The sequence below is a fragment of the Mustela erminea genome, chromosome 1 (genome assembly GCF_009829155.1).
Source record: "Mustela erminea isolate mMusErm1 chromosome 1, mMusErm1.Pri, whole genome shotgun sequence".
NCBI lineage: Eukaryota > Metazoa > Chordata > Mammalia > Carnivora > Mustelidae > Mustela > Mustela erminea.
This window is the reverse complement of record NC_045614.1, coordinates 182,820,132-182,839,568: the sequence shown is the minus strand read 5'-3', so window position 1 is coordinate 182,839,568 and position 19,437 is coordinate 182,820,132. Positions and strand designations below refer to the sequence as shown.

Sequence of the window (19,437 nt, the reverse complement as noted above, 5' to 3'; positions counted from 1 at the left end):
TCTTGAATACCACAATCTTGGAGTATTGAATTTTTGTTTGTTTGTTTATCTCAGTAAGACTTTAGAAGTCATCAAATGCAGCTCCCTCATATTATGGTTAAGGAAAATGAGGGTCAAAGAAGTTGAATATATGCCCAACGTGGTAAAGCTAGCAGGAGGACATGCAGTAGAACATAGGAACTTGGACTACCCTTTTGATAAAGAAACCCTACCTTTTTTGGCATTTCCATTTTTTATATTTTCCCTGACACAGAACCTAAGCATGAGTCAATAATGATTAGAATTTCACCTTTTGATGCTCACAATAGTTTAAATGATAGCAGTATCCTTGGACTTACTGACTTTCCTAACAGCTGAAACTCACAGTAGGCAGCTATCTCTTACAATAATAAGAGTATTCACACAACCTCTTTCTTCTAGAGTCCACTTGCAGTTTTATTATGGACATTTTGCTTCTTAATTTTCAGAACCTGGGGAGAAAGGTGGACAGAGAAATGAATGGGTCATTAGTTAAAAGGCAAGGGTTGCATCTGTAAAAGGTTGTGGCAAAGTAAGCAACAAATGGGAAAGAGCGAAGGGCATCAATATTGATCGTGCTTCTCATCTTTTCCTCTGTCTTCTTGCTTGCAGGTTTCTATTATGCAGTCTCTCAAACAAAGGAGACTTTTATTTATGGTGTGACTGATTTAACACTACTGAACTAGTCCATCATTTGCTAATTTGGTCCAGTTAAAAACTGGTCATAGGGAAAAGCCTGGGAATTAAGCTCATTTGGAAACACAACTTCTGGCTTATTTATGACCCGCTCATTTATATCACCTCTTCTTCTAAAGGATACTTTTCAGGGTGCTGATTTATAGAGGTGGTTCTTTCCAGATTCCTAAATTCCTTTGCATGGCCACTTTTGGTTGAGTCCCTGAAGATAGCACATTTGTGCCCCCCCCTTCCTTCAGGCTATTATTAAAGCATTTGTAGAGGATCACCCAAGATTTCCTGCTATCCTGAATTAGAAAAAAAACCCACTAAAGAGCTAGGGCCACCATTTATAAAGCACTTACACATTGTATGGCTCTGTACTGACATTTTTACATTCTCACTAATCCTTAAAACTCTAACGGGTAAGTACAATTACTATCCATGTTTGCAACTGAGGAGGCTTCAAATTTAAACGTTCATTAAAATCAGTGAACATTATGCAGCAAGAAGTGATATCTACAGGATTTGAACTGGGGTATGCCTGATAGCAGTACAGACCATTATTGCCATCCACTAGGTTCTACTGAGATTTATACCTACACTAAGTCAAAATTCTGAAAAACAACAACAATTTCATCTCCTCCATCCTTAACTTTTCCTTCTCTGCCTCACAAGTTCTTGTAGGCAGGTAGGTGTGCCGCTCCCTATACTTAGCCTCTCCCACGCCTTCTGCAATCTCTCTTTCGCTGCTGGGAGCTTTAAGAGAATGCTACTGCAGCTGGTGAGTGGGCAGATGCAGCCACCATCTGTTCTAAGAGTCCAAATGCGCAGAAGAACTTCGCACTCAGGACCTGGCCCAGGCACCACAGATTCCAGAATCCGCTGGGATCATGGCTAACCCCGCCCCCTCGCGGTGGCGATTGGCTGAACCATTCCTGAGAGCAAGACACGGATTAATGAAGGCGGGTGTCTCCTCTGTGAAGTTAGGGCGAGGCGTCTCTAAAGAGGTAAGACCCGCGGGGGGTGTGTGAATGGGGGCTTCAGTTCTTCCTGCCCGAAGGGTCCTTGAGAAGCCTGTTTGTTTTTCCCGGCGTTTGTCTCCACCCATGCCTTTCTCTCATTGGCCAGGCCCGGTAGGCGGCTGTGCTTCCATTGGCCAGGGGGCGGTGTCTGTCCCTGGCCAGGGTGGGGGCGGGGCCTCCGCCGCGCTGAGCTTGCCCTTGTGTCTGGTGCTCTGTAGAGCTGCCGCCGCCGCCGCCGCTGCCGCCGCCGCCGCCGCCGCTGCCGCCGCCGCTGCCGCCGCCGCCACGGGTGCCTCTGCTGCTACTGCAGCCCGAGCATCCGGGAGCCGTCGCCGTCGCCGCCGCAACCGCTGCTTCTACCGCTGCCACCTCCCCTCCCAGGACCCCAAAACACCCTGAGCGCGAGCGGCGGCTGCTGCTTGCTTGCTCCCCTTCTGCCCCCGCCCCTCCCTTCCGTGACCTACCCACTCCTTGCAGCCCTCGCCCGCACCTTCTCCAACACCCCGGCATCCCTGCACCACCTGCTCGGGCAGCCCCGGCGGGCTCTGGGACTTGCTGTGAGCGCCGAAAGGAAGGCAGGCTCCGAACCCGTGCCTGGCTGACGGGCTGTCGCGGCTGCACCACCAGCCGGAGGAGGAGAAGAAACTATTTCGCCCACCGAAACCCCATTCTGCGGGTGCTTCGCAGCTGCCGCTTCTGCTGCCTCCAATCCAGTCCGAGGGTTCGATCACCGCAGCGGCGGGGACCGTGCGTCCAGCAGGCGCCGGGAGGACACCGGCGGATCCCTGCACTCTGGTGTCCCACTCACCAGCATCTCCTTGCCCCCTCGTTCGTTCCCTAACCCATTAGAGAAGGGACCATGATTTGGAAACGCAGCGCCGTTCTCCGCTTCTACAGTGTCTGCGGGCTCCTGCTACAAGGTAATCCCCGCCCCGCCGCGGGGAGCATCAACTTCACGCCCATTCCCTATCATCCCCACTCCACCCCATATTTCCACTCTCCCCTTTCAGTCCCCCAGTCCCCGGCGATTTCCACCCCCTCCCCCTACTCCCCGGTGCGGCAGGGGGCAGTGGCAGTTTGCTCCAGCCCCTCGAATCTCTAGCGCTGGCTCAGCCTTGCTCTCCCAGCAGTCAGCCCCTTACGCGGCACCTTTCGCCTTTTCATTCACCTGAGCTTCCTACATCTCTCACTCTCAATCCCCGCCAGCCACCCTCCTCCCCACCTCCCACGCCTTTTGGCTGGCAACTTGTGCCTTCTCCGAACATTATACCCTCCCACCAACCCCCACCAGCCACCTCCCACATCACGCTCCTGACCGACCCTCTCCATCCTTGTCATCTGGCTAACCTCCCCCCGTTTCGGGTCGCCTTTCTCTTTCCCCTTCTACCCACCATCATCATATCCGTGTATCTTTAAAAAGTGAGTGAGAGCCTGGGAGCGAGCTACCGAGACGGCGAGAACAGCAGCAGCGGCAGCACTGTGTGCATTGCAATAACATCTCGGGGGGCGGGGGGGTGAGGATGTGTTGTGAGACGTGTCATTCACCTAAGAAGAGAGAGGAGACTGTGTCTGGGATTTAAAAAGGAAAAAAAAAAGAAAGAAAGAAAAGAAAGAGAGAGAGGAAGAGCGAAGGGGGGGGGGGAGAATAAATCAAGAAATTAAAAAAAAGGAAAGGGGGAGGGAAAAATTAAAACACCCAAAGCCACTTTATCAACAAACCTTTTCTTTTTTTTTTATTAATTAGTCTGTGTAGTTTTCTTTTGCTCTTCTTTCCTTCTTTCTTTCTTTCTTTTTTTTTATTTTTCTTTAAGCAAAGAAATATATGCACCTAAGCAGTTACTTTACTGCTAAGGGATTTTCGCTTGGATTCCCTTACCTCTCCATCCGCTCTGCTTTCTGCCGCTTCTTTTCGTAATTAATATTATCCTTTCACGTGAAATGCAAGAACCCCTGCGACCGCAGTGGAGGGAAACCGCACAAAACACTGTTATTATGCAAATCACTGGGTTTGGATGCAGAGTGGCTGGGGAACTGGGGTGCACTTTTCCTCAGACCCTCTCTTGGAGGAGGGAGGAGGGGTCTGTGTGGAATGGGAGGACGACGCTGGTTATGAAATGAATGGCAATGTATGGAGTAGGAGTGCATGAGGAGAGCACACTTCGGGTGGTGGTGGAGGCAGAGGCGGCATGCTAGGGCTGGGTGGGCAGAGGCTGTAAGGCAGAAAATTGTTGCTTTTAAGAGAGTAGTAATATAGGGATGTGGCTTGAGTGTGAGATACAGGAAGGATGGATATGAAATGATGGTCGATCGGATTTTTAAAGCTAGGCAACTCTTATTTCTTGATAAATCTTTGCCCACCTCTAACCCCTCTGTCATCATTTCTGTACTTGTGAGAAAGATAAGTTGATCAAATTTATTTGTCCCTGGGTAAAAGGAATCTGGAAGTAAGACACAAGTAGACCCACAGGCATGCAAAACCCAATCGGCCTTCGGAGGATTTAAATGAGGTCAATGAACCATCTTTCAGCAAGTTCTTGGAATGCATCCTGTCTCCTATCTTCCAGGATATAGACAGGGATGTATTTTATTTATGCGTATTTATGAATGTGAAAGAAGAGGTAGTGGACGGAATTCTTCTGAATTAACTAACTGACCTTGCAAAGATATTTCTTACAATATTTTACGTGTTTTATGTTGGATGTAAATTTCAGATATATCATGTGCCAGAATCCCTGAGAAAGCAGACAGCCTTCTTCCTGCTTACGCTGCCTCGTCCCATTTCCCACCGTTCACACCCCCACCCTCTCACAAGTAACCCCGGGTGGCTGACACATTACTTTAGGTTTCTAATCCAGACTGAAACGTGCTCCTAGATACCCCATTTCACCTCTCAGTAACTTGCATTTCTCAGCTCTGCGTGTGTGTCTATCTGTGTCTGTGTGTGTGCGTGCGTGCGCGCGAGCGCGCTCCACGCCTGGTAGTGGGAGTGTGATGTGGGGAAATCAGTTAATTTGGTGATTGCGATGAAAATTCGACACCGCTGGATGTGTTTTCCCTGCCAATCTGTGTGTGCTGGCCCCGGCACGTCACTGCACTCACTGCTGGGCTGGTGTGAGAAGATTATTTATTATAGAACATGTGGGCAATGGACTGCACTTGGGGGTCGCCTCCTCTCTGCCTTCAACATTTCCCGTGAATTGTCTATTCAGTGCACTGCAAAATAACTGTCTGCTGGTGTCTCATTCTCTCTTAGCCTGGAGGAGGATTTACTCTTTCTCTACCCAGAGAGATTCCATCAGCTGCATTCTCTTTTATTAAGGACATGGGTCTCTTTTATTAAGTATGTAAACTAATTGCTTAAAAAGTGCTGTTATTCACAGCAGACTAGAGGTGGTGGTGGAAGGGGTGTGGGTATGCCAGAGAAAATGCACCACTGCAACCAACAGCAGCACTAGCACCAGGTCCAAATATAATAAATAAATAAGCGTCCTATACAGCAACCAGGGAAAGAGCCCCAACCCAGCAATCTCTGTGTACTTATGAGCATCTTAGATCGGGCCATATTAATACACCAAAAGAGAGAAGAGGATTTAAAGAAAAAAAAAAAAAGAACTCAGGGGGGAGGGGGGCACAGAGCATCACTAGATTGTCTTCTCATGTTTATGGCTGCCTCACATTTATCAAACACTGCTCCACAGACACATCACACTTTGCTGATATTGTCAGTTCCTGCTCAAACAAATTGCTCATGCTTTCCTTGTCTTACTCTTGGCTAAAAACATTGCTTCAGGGTTCAGGTTTGTGTTTCTCCCACCACCCTACTGTTTTATTAGGACTTGGTTAGGTTGTAAAATGAAAGCTTTATTTCCTGGACACAGATTAAATACTTAGCAGATCTTTCCTTTCTATGTGCAGGGAGAGAAGGGTGGCGGGGGAACTAGTGAGCAACTGATACTGGCTGGAAGGAGTCTGTTCTGCCTGCTAGTAGTTATGACTAGGCAAATGCTATAGGCAGTCTACAGCTTCTCAATTTTAGCTTTATCAGAACTGTAGTCGTAGCCTATCACTTAAGTAATACTATAATCAATTTATTTATCCTTTGTATTATTATCCCCTTTCTTGCACTATGCCTTATTTTAGACAAGAAGACTCATTTGAACGTATCTTCTCTGTGTTTTACATTGTCACCAATATTTTGCTTTTTTCTGGGAAGCAAAGCCAACCTTTTGGCTTGTTAATATAGAGTTAATGAACCAGTGGTAACAATCAAGTCACTGATAAAATAAGTTAAAAAAAAAAAGTCTTAAATAGTTCTATTTTACAAATCTACCAGCTTGTCTTCAATGGATTCTTAGGAAATGGAGATGGATCATTAGATGGAAAATAAACATGTTTCTGACCAAAGCACAACTTGGAATGTAGACTTAGATAACAAAATTTGCTTCAGTATTACTTTATGGGGCATGCTTTCTTATTTTCCTCCATCATAGACAGAGGAAAAATCTGGAATAAGGGTAAGGAACAGTTTAGAGGAATGAATTTCTTTAGAAGGAGGCGTGCAAAAGCTTGCCACCTGTAACTAAAACCTCTCTTGGTTACAGAGTAGATCCAGTTCAATTGCTTACCCTGGCAGATGCTATATCCCCTTTCCATGCCTGAGGGAGCACTGCAAAGATGGAGACTGTCTTGTTTAGCACAAGAAAACAGTCCCAGAAAGGGCAAGAAAGAAAGGACAAAATATAACCAGAAAATAGACATGCATAGAGATTTTGTTGAGAACTTTGTTTCCTTTTTAGAGTTAATCTTACAGAAAAAACACATCCGGCACAAATACTGGGACTTCAGGGTTTGGTTTGGTTTTGTCTTGTTTTCCATGAGACATTTTGGTAAATGATTTACTTTGAAGGTCAATTGGACATACAGATTATTAGTAGCCTTGGTGTATTACATGAACCTCCCCTTACCTTTTTAGAAAGTACACTATGAAGTACAAAATACACCTACATACACTTAATAAAATACTGATAACTTAATACTTCCTAAAAGCACATCTCTCCCATTCATGTCCTTCAACATGTAATAACCTTAGTCTTGTCAAGCTAATTTCTTATGCTGAATGCAGTTCCTGCATTCCTCCCTTTTTTGATTAACAGCTAAAACTTGGAAAAGTAGAATCCGTACATAAGAGCCAATGACTATGATTTAAACAGTCAAAACCCAGACACTTAGTAATTAAGAAAATCTCCCTGCAAATATGAGGAGTTTCTGGGCTAATTTTCTATCAAGATATGGAAGTATGGAAGCTTACTTCATTGTGTTTCCCCCATTTCTACAACTATTAGAACTGTGGGAGCATAATATGACAAAAGTAAGCATCAATTGAGAGACCTCTTTCTGCCTTCTCCACTGGATGATCAGATACTTGAGAACTATTTGCCCCACATTTAAATAGTGAGATGCCTTTTTTTTTTTTAAAGAAAAAAATTACTTGAATTTTTTAAAGAGCAAATGGAAGTACAGAAATACTGGAAGACAAAAACTGAATCATGCATTTTAAAGTGGCCTAAAATCAGCATCAGAGACTATCAATTTTCTTTTTAAAATAAGAAATCTATGGGGTATCAGAAGATCAAGACAAGGTTTATTTATTATGAAGAATATAGGGTACATTAATAACATAAATAGACCTATCATATTGATGTTTTATTTAATAATGCTGATGTGTGTTCCGTGAGATTTATTGAGAAAGAGTCCTTATTTTAATAGGCTCGTTAAACATCTTTGGCAAAATCACCCATGGTGTAACAGCTGGCTGAGTAGGTTGAGGAATCAGTGAGAAGAGAAATCACGAACTGAGGAAGCTGAACTCAGAAGGTGAAGTTATAGTTCTTTGTGGAATTGGCAGATATAGGCTTACCATTTACCCTCTTAGAACAACTCCAGGGCAAAATGATTTTTAAACTTAAGCTTCCTGAGGGCAAGCCCTCACCCTTTGTTACCTGTGCAGTCCTCATATTCTTAATTTAGCAGATGCATAATAAATAGTGTTGGATTGAATAATAGGTATGTCCTAATTAGTTGTTAAATAATGCTTCAAGAGTTAATTTTAACATTTTGTAGGATGTACTGGTTTAGGAACCTATTTTCTTATAGGAAAGTGTATAGCAGTGGCTCTTGATATACATCTTTAAATGAATATAATCTGATCAGTTGTTCTTGCCATGACATTTTCCAACCCATTTCTTTTTATTTTCCTTGATTTCAAATCCCAGATATTTTGCATTAGATCAGATCACCAAATCATTTCATGAAAAAAGGGAAGGGCATGATTTAAATTTACTGATTTAACCTAAAATATTTAAAAGGACAAGTTCATTGCCAACATTTTATTTGAAAATGTCAAGCATTTTTGGAGTGCAGTTCTCTAGTATCAAAGAAAGGCATCTTCTGCAAATTCCTTGTGTAAAGAGGTGGGTGAGGATTAACCTAGAGCAGTGGCAGCTGAAGCCCCCTGCTGTGTGATGATGCAAATGGCATCTCAGGCCTAATGTGCTCTGCAGCGGCAGGCGAACACACGAACACACGGGAAAGCAGTCATGTGGCATGAATGAAATGGGAAGTCTTTTCATAGCTTGCAGTAGACATGAACCAGCCTTCAGTTTTTTTATAATCATGGATAACCTACAGAATATTTCTAATCATATGAGCTTATGACAAAGCATAAGAAAGAATGAATACATACTTTGTTTGGAGATTGATATAATAAATAAATACTAATAAAATTATCAGTGCTCATGGGGAATAGCTTATTTTCTTGCAAACTATCAGGGACACAGGCCAGTTTCATGACAATAAATAGCAAAGTTAAAAATGGGATTTCTATGCAGTTGTTTACATGTGTTGGACCTAATAAATATTGGGCTAGGAAATAGTCTGTTATCCTCTTCTTTTAGTAAGTAAGAAAAAAGTCCTTTGTTGTTGTTTTGAGTCATTATTTTTATTATTAGAGCATTTCTTGTGTTATGAGAATAGAGTAGTTTTAAAAGAAATAGAAATAAACTGTTCAGGGTATGTTCGTATAGTTTAGCACCATGAGGTAGAATTTTTGTTAACATCAAATCAGTAGAGAATATTTCCTCTCTGGACAATATTACTTATCACAGGCAAAAGCATCAGATAGGTTCCTTAATAAAAGTAATAGTTCTGGACCAATTGTTACAGGCAGCCTATCAGGGAAGCGTATCAGATAATAGAAACTAATGTTGCTTTTTTTGTTTTTATTCCATTTGCTAGAGAATTGAACATACTATGCATATTGATTTTTACTCAAGAAATGAGCCCAGTTGGTTCTGTTAATGTGCTCAGTGGGTTTCTTTAAACAGATATGAATTGTTATCATTTTAAAAGTATGTAGTATATTTAAAAATTAGTAAACTAAATATTCTGCTTAATTAGGTGTCAGTTAAATATTAATGTCAAAGTCAGAGATATAATTGTTCAAAAAGGAAACATCCCTCAATCATTCATCTCTCTCTATACACATATATACAAATTTAAAGTGTACCGTTATTTTTAGGACGGAAGAGTATCTTTATAATTCAGTAAGTAATCAGACTCTGGGACTCTCAGGGATGAGGTGTGAGGAAAAGGCAAGAGTTTATTTTGTTTGCAGTCGTTTCCTTTTACCCTTTTTATGAGGGTTAAAAAGTGTATTTTTGAATAACTTTTCTTAGGCTTTAACAGTGATTAACATTTCCACTTAAAAACACACAAGCAGGTTTTACAATTTTTGAATTTATGTTAGAGCTGAGCATTTATTCTGAATCTCCTTTCCTGCTTATGAAACTGAGTGATGAGACCCTACTGCTACCTGAAGAGACACAGGACTGAGGTTGTAAGGGGATTTGCCTTGCAGAGAGCTATCTATTAATTATTCACATTCTATTTTAGAGGTCTTTGAAGTAAATATTAAGACAGTCATTATTCAACATTTGGGATAACTCTTTCTAAGTCAACAGATAGTTTTTACTTGAATCTTCAAATTATTTTTCAGTCATCTGAATGCGGAATGGGAAACCCCAGTTTAGCCACAGTTATTCTGGGGGCTAGATGTTGTAATCATTAGGGATTATTTAGAAAATAAAAATAAGGAATCATTTGCTTGAGGAGCATAAAATCTTAAAGCTAAGTATGATCAAATAGTGCAAATCACTTCACATTAAGAAAACAACGGTCCTTTTATTGGTCAAATTGATCCCCTAACAATTTATGTATTTGACGATGGTTTATTTACAGGGACTGTGCATTCATTGCTTACCTAAAGTCATCGTTGGGAACTGAGTGGAAAGCACCTTTCCTGACAAGGATGGGCTGCCAGCTGCTAAGTGTATAGCTGTTATATTGATTCAGTGTAATTTATAAAACCAATTAATTTGTTCTTATAAAGAAATATTTTTGGCTTCTTTGCTAAAAGTATTTGCCTTTAAAAATGCAAGTGACTCCCTTAAGGTTTACTTAAACATCCAGAACTAAAATTTATAGTGTGTAAAATACATTTTTTACTGTCTTAATGAATTCATATTTTACATTAGCTTGTCCTGTATCCCCCCCGGGGGAAAACACCATGACACCTATATCTTCCATTCATTCTCATGCCTTATATGCCCCCTGCCTTCCTATCTTAAGTAGTAGATGTAGGTCGAAATGAGAGATGATTAGAATATTTGTATTTAAAAGCAAATAAAAAAATGTACAATAAGCTTGTCGTTTAATTGTCATTCCTTTACTGCTGTCTATTTTATGTGTTGAGGTCTGACTAGTAACTCAACTTCCTTTGCACTCTCCAGGAGTATAATATCACCCCAGTCCCGACCATGCTACTAACCTGAAAGACCTATTAAAAGTAATTAACGGGGAGTGAAGAATGGTTCAAGAAAGGGAGTTTTGCTAAAGCCTATATGCTGAATACGTACAGACTGGATGATTTTTCCTTTCAACCTCCATGACGCATACCCCAATGTTTTAGCAAGAATAAAACACATACAATGTGCTTTTACTTGTTTTTGTTATTGCTATTATTGCATTTTGTGAGAGTTCAACCTCCTTACTTTCATAATAAAAATGGCAAAAAAGAAGAGGGAAGGAATGTGAGTCAGCCAGCCAAACACACAGAAACGCCTGGCAAAGCTGACTAAATTAGCATATGCTAGGCTGAGTATTTCCCTCTGTTGTTACATAATCCCTTTCTAATACAGAATCAGTTCTCATACTTAACCCTTTCAGGAGGTTTGGAATTCTCCCACTGTTATATTTTTATTTTGCATTATTTATTTTCTCATGAATTGTGTAAATCATCTATTGAGAGTCTTTTATGTCAAATTCTTTTTTCTCCCCTCTTCAGTCTTTCTGTATACAAATGTTCCATTCTGTGCCCAACTTCAGGATTCAAGAATCAACTTTTCTATAGCTTTCACTGAGAGGATCTAATTAGCATTTTAGGCTCTCTTTACTCATGTGCAGCTTTCTTTAGAAAATGTATTAGTTCTATGAGGTTCCCCTAAGGATTCATAATACTCTAGTTTGTTACATGTACTGTGATATTCAGTGTGCCTTAATTATGCACGTGTCCTCATTTCAAAGCCTTTTCAAGGATCATGTGGGATAGAACAGGGGTCTGGCTGTAAGTTCACTGTCATGTATTAATGTGTAGGTGGTATTCAGAGAAGGATGTTTCTGAAGGCAATTATATATCTATGACTCCAGTACAGCAAGCGGTTACATTCTGCGCTTACTAGTTACCCTGCCAAGGCAGAATGAAATTCACCATTGTGATACATAATACAGTATCTGTTATTTCTAAATAGTTCTTTGCCCTGGGAATGAAATAATGAGTGAAAATGTGTATCCCTTATCTTGAATAGGGATTGTTCCTTTCACTCTCTCGAAATAAGAATCAAAAACTGTTCTTAAATCAATACTCTATTCCCTAACTAGCCCATTAACACATTTGCTATGGTGGGATCTCGAAGTTATGCTGGTTATTATTTGAGGCTATAGATTTTCAGATAGTATTAATTGCTTGCAATCACATGGGCTGCCAAATGTCAGTGCACTGCCAAATCTGAGACATGATTTTTTTCAGATTTTGATTGGGATGCAATTTGGACAACTATGAAAGTATATAGGGACATCGAACTCAACACAAGCAGAGAGAGAGAGAGAGAGAGGGACTTTTCTTTTTAAATAAAGACTTTATTTGTGGAGGAATGGTTATAAGAATTGGCTCATTTAATACTCATTACCATTTATAAAGAGGATATTTTCCTGCATTGACTGAGTTTGAGTGTACTTATATTAACTGTACCCTTTGACTTGTATTCCTCTGACTAGTAGATCATCAGGAAATTTGAGTTTAATTTGTAAATACACTTTTTCTTTTATTCATGGCTATAACAATAAAAAGCAAAAGTTGATATATACTAAAAATTTTAACCTTTTATTTTACAACTGCATATTTGAAGCAACGATATTATTAATGATAGCTTAAAAAATACAAGTCTCTAGGAACTTACTGGAGTTTTTAATTATAAAAATTTTGACCAAAATCTGATTTGTTTGTTTAGACAAAAGAATACCATCTGCCCTTTATTATTTGAAGTTTTATGTCTTCTTAGCTGATGAGAGAACTAAGCATTTTATATTGTCGATACTATGATCTATATAACCCCTATGCATATTTTTATTATAGCATTTTGAATGTTTGGTATTTATCTATCTGTTTGCTGTACTGGACTATGAACTCCTAGAGTACAGGGTCTTAGTCTTCAATTTATTTCAAACGCCTAATCTAGGTCTGGTCTATGTCTTTTTTTTTTTTTTTTATGTTTTCATCCCACTGATTGATTAGTTCTCTTCCAATCCATTTAATCTTGACACATCTCTTTAATTGGATCCAAATAATATTTAAGTATTTATATTTTAACTGCCAAAATGCCAATACACTATTCTGAATAGAATAAATATTTGCAATGAATTTTCATTTGTATTTAATGTACAGAGAGAAGGTCAAAAAATGGCTACTAAGAAACATAAACAATTCTAAATAATGACTTACTTCACAAAAACATTGAATCATTGCTTTCAGCTAGGTAAGCAGTTCAAATTTGCACTGAAAACGTTTGTCTCAGAACTCTGAATCTCCCAGCTTTCTCTGGGCTTCCTAAATCCTTGTCTGTTCTACTTACTTAAGATTTCTCTCCCTCACCCCCAAAATATTTCTGAAGATGGCTTTAGGTAAACATGAAACCAAATCATCTTATTGTTCTTCTTAGAGTAGCTGGTATTTCCGGATAAATATATAAACAAAGAGGAATTACAAGCTGACCTTGATCTGCCAGATTATCAGTGGGGACTGACCTGCTTTTGTTATTGCCAAGCTGTGGAGTAGACATTCTCTGAGTAGTCTCTGAAGTACAGATCCAGGGTGCATTTTGCTTAATTTAACTTGGGGGAGTTACATCCATTTTATTTAAAAGTCCTTTTAAAGAAATTCCTAAATATTGTGGGGTTTATTTTGTTTGGTTTTTGAGGTGTTTTTTTTTTTTTTTAATGCTTAGTCATACATCCACAATTGAGGACACATGTTTGCTGTGGTTGAATTTGATTTATTTCCCTTTTAGTATTTTGAAAGACAGTGGGAGGTAGGATGGAAATATTAACTGTTCTTTGAAGAGAATTTAAATATAGTTACTGGGAGCTGAACACCAAGGGAGAAAAGGCTTTCTACAATTTGTAGTGACTCTATTTCCACATAAAGTGTTTTAAGAATGTTTTTTCTTAAAAGTCCCAGTGAAATGTAGCTTTTCTTAAAAGTCATACAGATTTTCTTCAAATTTTAAAAATCAATTTCCTGCTCTCTTTTGGATTTTTGACTGTTTCATGACTTTGAGCATCTGAAAAGATATTATTACCTAGGCTAACTTAAGATTTACCTAATGGCAGGTGTCAAAATCACTGTATCATCTTCATGTAGAAATGCACGTTTAGTAAATAAATATCCAAAGTAGATTAAACTAGTTCAATTTATTAAGTGTTATTGCTACTTTGTGGAGCTGATATTAAGAATTATATTCTCCCATAGCTACTGTGAATACCTAAAATCTTCTTTGTGTTAAAATGTGACTGTCAGTATGACGCAACAGCCACAGAAGAATAACCTTCTAAAGTGGCTTCTGTCTGGCCCTTGCTGACTGACTTTCCAGAGCCTAGTGAGTAAAAGGGAAGGTAGTTTGGGAAGCAGTTTTTGTTGACTATTTCACTGTTATGGTGCAAAAATATTTTAAGATGTTGATGAATTTTCTTTGTATAGAGGATATTCTTATAAATCCATGTTTAGACGTGACATTGTAATTTTTTATGTGTAACTACTTAGTATATCAAACACTGGAAATGTGAGGAAGAATTACACCTTCATATTTCTCAACAGATTTTGACATAATGACCCACTCAGAAAGTGAATTTTTAATTTATATAGTAACAAAAACATTTCAGAACAACATTTTTGTCAGAGTCACCAAATTAAAAACAATATCCCTTATATTCTTCAAAAGAATACTACACTAAGTGCATCATCTTTATAGAAAGATTTGATACTAACTAGCATGAAAAAGAAGTTGTGTCTTCAGTAACAATTACACATCTATTTTTAAAGGTCAAAGGTCAAGATGATAGTTTCATGTCCACTGACTTATTTTTTTTTTTTTTAAACATAGAAATGCTACAGATGAGGTAAGACTAGTGGTATTTTGAAACTTCAGTTCTTCCTATCTTTTCACTTGCATGGAATAGCTAAGATAAAGGTATTGATACAGGGATAAATTTGAGGTGTTTTAGAGATCCAGTAGAGGTCAGTAAGGTCCGATTTACTTTAAATCTTCGTTTTGCTTTACCCAAATTTACTGGCTACACAAATACAGACTACCAACAAAGCAGAACAGGTTATCCTTGATGGATAGGACAGCATGAAAGTATATTTTGTAATAAAATGACAGTATTCAATGGATGGGTGGGGACAAGTTGGGAAGACAATCTTTATCGTTTAATGATGGTCTTATCATATACTAACAGTAAACTTGATCAGATATTAAGGATATTTCCTCCTAAAACCTTCATATCATCTTGGTTTACTAAATGAGAATGGGAGTAACTTGGTGATAGAGGAAGAGGCACTAATACACAGCCCTAATCCTTGAGTAGAACACAGATAGCAACCATGACAAACTACAGTTAGTGTGGAAGCTGTAGTGAGACTGGCCTGGCAGGTGGGTGTCTTTTCTTTTGTAGTGAGAGTTCTCTATTCTGTAGAGGGAGGAAATCTCATTGGACTATTTTGGACTTTGAATTTTGGATGTCCCCTGCAGCAGCAAGACATAATGGTAGGATTCAAAAGACCTTAGTTCTCCTCCAAGCCATGGCACTATTTTAGACACCATGAACAAGTTACTTTTGGGGGTGGGAGGTAGATGGGAAGAAAGAATATTAAGCAGGATCAATGCCCAGTGTGAGCCCGAAGCAGGGATTGATCTCACAACCCTGAGATCATGGCCCAAGCCCAAATCAAGAGTCAGATGCTTAACATTACTTCTGTAGCTTGGTCTCTTCTGTAGACTGAAAAAATGGAACCACATTCATTCTTTGGAGACATATTATAGAAGAATCTAATGGATGATTGAGAACTGCAGAAATGGCATATTTCTTTTCAACTTTCACCTAAAGATATTTTGTAACACAGTGTAGCATTAACCATGAATTCTTAAAATAGTTTTCACTAAAATTTAATTTTTATATTTACCCATGCATTATTCAGTATTTAAAGATTTTACACATGTAAAGAGATTTCTATTCTGATACATAAATTTCAGAGCTTTCTATCTCCATCAGTGTTTTATAAATTAATTTTGTAGTCATCAGCCTGAGCTTGGGTCATAGCTGCTTTTCTCATGAAATTGCATCCACAGATCAACTTCAAAAATTAGTAAATTGCTGCCATTAGTCATTTATTTCATTTTTTCTTTTAAAATTTTTATTTAAATTCTAATTAGTTAACATACAGCACAATATTGGTTTCAGGAGTAGAATTCAGTGATTCATCACTTACATCCAATACCCAGTGCTCATGCCATTAGTCATTTTTTTTATTAGAGAATAATAAAAATATTGATTTATTATTATATTGATATATACAATATATTGATTTTGTATTATTTTTGCATTTAATATGTGTATGTGTAAATTTTATAACTGTTTTATTCTTCATAGTCTTTGGTTTTCTCAAGCATAACTTACTCATGCACTGATTCATTTTTCAACAAATACCTACCTGATGGCAGTGTTGTAAATGCCAGATATACAAGGAAACAAGGTGGAAACTATTTCTGCCCTCATGGAGTTTATAGTCTAGTAGCTGAGACACTGGATAAACAAAATATGCTACACCCTAGCTTATTTTCTGAAATAAAAATTCCATTTTTATAGTAATATGTTTTCAGTGGCTACATAATGTGGGTATATCAATGAAAATATGAAATCACTGATTTAATAGTAGTACTATAAACCTCACTGAGCTTTTAACATTTTTTATTTAAGGTTGGATTAAAGAGCTCTCATTTTCTCCAGTCGTTTATCCTGAAAACATTCTCAGTATGATTCCAGTTTCTTTCTTTTTTTTATTAATACAACTTGAAAGAAGCTGACAAGTGAACAAGAAATATTCAAGCATGCTCTATTCTAACTGATTTGTTCAAGAGGATGATTCATTTAATTTCATAAAGACTCAGTGGGCCAGAACAGTAGATGACCAGGTCAGCAGAGGGAATGTAGGGGAGAAGAGGTCTGTGAGAAGGATCTATGTAACAAGCAACAATATTTAGTTTTTTAGAGCTGAAGTTCTGCTTGAGCAATTCTGATGTTACCAGCGACAGTCATTTAAAGAGCTGCTGATGCCTCAGGGAAAACATTTTTAAAGTGTTCTCTCCAGAAACAATGCTCCTTGCACTGTGTCATATATATTAAAACTCCGTCCCTTGCTTATATTACAATACTACATTGTGCCTGATTAAAACCTATGCTTTTCGTGACTGCTGAGTCAATGTTGTTCTTGAAATCTTTCCTCCTGCTCAAACTGCCCTGCATATGATTGAAGTAAGAACAACTGGTAAACAAAACTGGAGAAGAGATGAGGATACCACCTAAAGACTTTAAAAATAAAATGAATTCTTTTTTTTTTTTTCCATTATGTGAACTGTTAAAATATGTAAAATAACATAAGTGGGCTATGAATATTCTCGATATCTTTATATCATTTCTTTTAATATTTAGCTTTGACTGATGACCTCAACATCCAAATGACGTCATATTTCTAACAGATTGTATGGCATTTTTGTATTGTTATTTATTGCCCATTGGTGTCCCTGGAGTAGATGATATACATCTTGTAGTACATAGGGTAAACAAAATGATACATACTTTGGAAATCATAATGGTGGTGGTCAAGCATGTACAGTTATTCTACTTAGAGACTGATTTATCTGGATTACAGAAAACAGTACAATGCACAGCTAAAAAACCTCAGCTAAACCATTATCTTTAATTTTGCTTTCTTTTTCTTTTAAAGGAAACTTTAAAATTAAAGCAATTCAAGTAAATGCTCTGTTGCAGGTGATAATTTGCAAGAGTGTAGTTTCATGCTAAATGATTTATTCTGAGAATATATTCAGTTTTCCCAAGTAAGTCAGAGATGCATGCATATTTGGAAACTTTTATGTAGAGAACTAGGTGGTGCTGTTCTGTCATCTTTGTGTCTCAGTGACTTCTTTGGTCCTGTTTTTGATTCATTAAACAATTTCATACAATAAGTGCATGAGGTGAGATACAGTCACTTAGTAGCATTACTGCTTATTAACCAACTAAATTTATATTGATCTTATATTTTGTTTTCAGCAATATTTTCATAAAGCAGAAAAAAACTTTCTTCCTAAGTAGTAACCTTTATCATAGTGTACAACTTCTCTTTCTTTAACATTTAAGATAACCTGAAATCATCAGGTATTTATGTTATTATGTATTTTAAAATGTTTTGGACTTGGCTATTTCCCTTGCCAAAATTCTTACTATTAATTGAGTCAGAATTTAAAGTGGTAAAATTTTGTTCAGATTTTGCCAAAATTCTTACTATTAATTGAGTCAGAATTTAAAGTGGTAATATTTTGTTCGGCTCAAGGAAAACATTTTCATTATTTGAAATAAAATATATTTCATTATTGAAATATTGAAACATAAAAATGCCATAAAATATATAAGCTCAAGAAAAACATTTTCATTATTTGAAAATTTAATTAAGCCTTTAAATGAAAGAAATAAGAAAATTCTCCTTGTAGAGAAATTGTTTGCTTAATTTACTTTTCTGTAAGAAAACTGACTTCAGTTAGGCTGTCAGTTAATCTTTTCATGTTTCAGGATATCATTAAGTTAGCTGTGCCTTCCAATGATCTTGAGGTACCCAATAGTTCGAAATAAAATAGCACACTTACTTCAAACTAAGTAACAAAAAATCTCTTCCACTGTCCATGTATAATTAGTACACTGGTGTCTCTGAGGTGTTTTTCTTGGTAAGAATTACACCTTCAGATACTTTTAGGTTTAGGAAATGTAGATAAGAGAAAACAAGAGAATTACAACTTTTTTCCATTAAATAACATCTCATATTATATACAAACATGTAACTTATGTTTCTTAATGACTTTACAATACCTTTGGAGAAGAGTATATCATATAACTTATTCTCCAATGAAAACCTGAATATAAAATAATGCTGAAGTTCTTCAAGGGTTCCACCCATGTGCCTCTTCGTGGAATCACAGTTCTGTTATTTTGACTGGGGACAAAAGTAATTTATGTTCTTTATTTCTGATGTAATAAATCCTCCTTGCTGCTATTTACATTATAAAACATTTAAGTTTTATCTTAATAGCAAAGCGAATGTTATTTAGAAAACTCTTTGTGTTTTCTGTTATCTCAAAAATCTTTTATCTGTAGAAGACAGAATCAATATGGAATTTCAGAGTGCTTCCATGGTATGTCATCTTACAGTGCAGAGATAATCTCTGAGATGAACATCTTTTAGACTAATAAACCTAAGTGAAAGTGTTTTAGACTTCTGTACTTATGTCTGGCCTTCTGGCCCAATGAAATTAAAATGGAAGTCCCGAGTGTTAGGATGAATGCCAGTAAGTAAACACTTACCAAGTAAGAGTTCAGAATGGGGGAACTGTATAAGGGAACTGAGCTTATTCATGCATGAGGAATGTCTTGATTTTTCTATCAGTTTTCCTAAGGATTAGCTAAATCCCATTGTATACTGCCACCACCTTAAAGTGTGAAGAAATCAAACAATAAATAGATAAAAAATTAAGATTATACCAAAGTCAGTATTTATGTTTTCAGTTTTAATTATTTTTACTACAAAAATCCTATCTAGCTTTTTGATACTATCATTACGGGAGTAAAGCTTTGACTAGACAAAGAATTTATGAAAGACAATCATAAGTTTGCCATATCTATAGGCTCAAAATTATACAGTGCTTTTATGATAATGAATAATCTACTTTCTGAAAGTTGACATTCTAGCAGTGATACTAGTAAGAAGATATTCAACGTTAATATG

General features: G+C 37.7%; 1 protein-coding gene across 3 annotated transcripts in view; it reads left to right on the top strand.

The window, feature by feature from the left end:
* Positions 1-1,962: 1,962 nt before the first annotated feature.
* Positions 1,963-19,437, top strand: part of CADM2 (cell adhesion molecule 2) — a 1,075,448-nt gene continuing 1,057,973 nt past the window's right edge. For 2 of the 3 annotated variants that reach the window (XM_032352192.1, XM_032352186.1), the window contains exon 1: positions 1,963-2,638. In XM_032352192.1, the coding sequence (XP_032208083.1) occupies positions 2,578-2,638 (61 nt within the window). In that variant the 5' untranslated portion in view covers positions 1,963-2,577. The remainder of the gene's footprint in view (positions 2,639-19,437) is intronic. The other variant, XM_032352199.1, reaches the window with a different exon arrangement.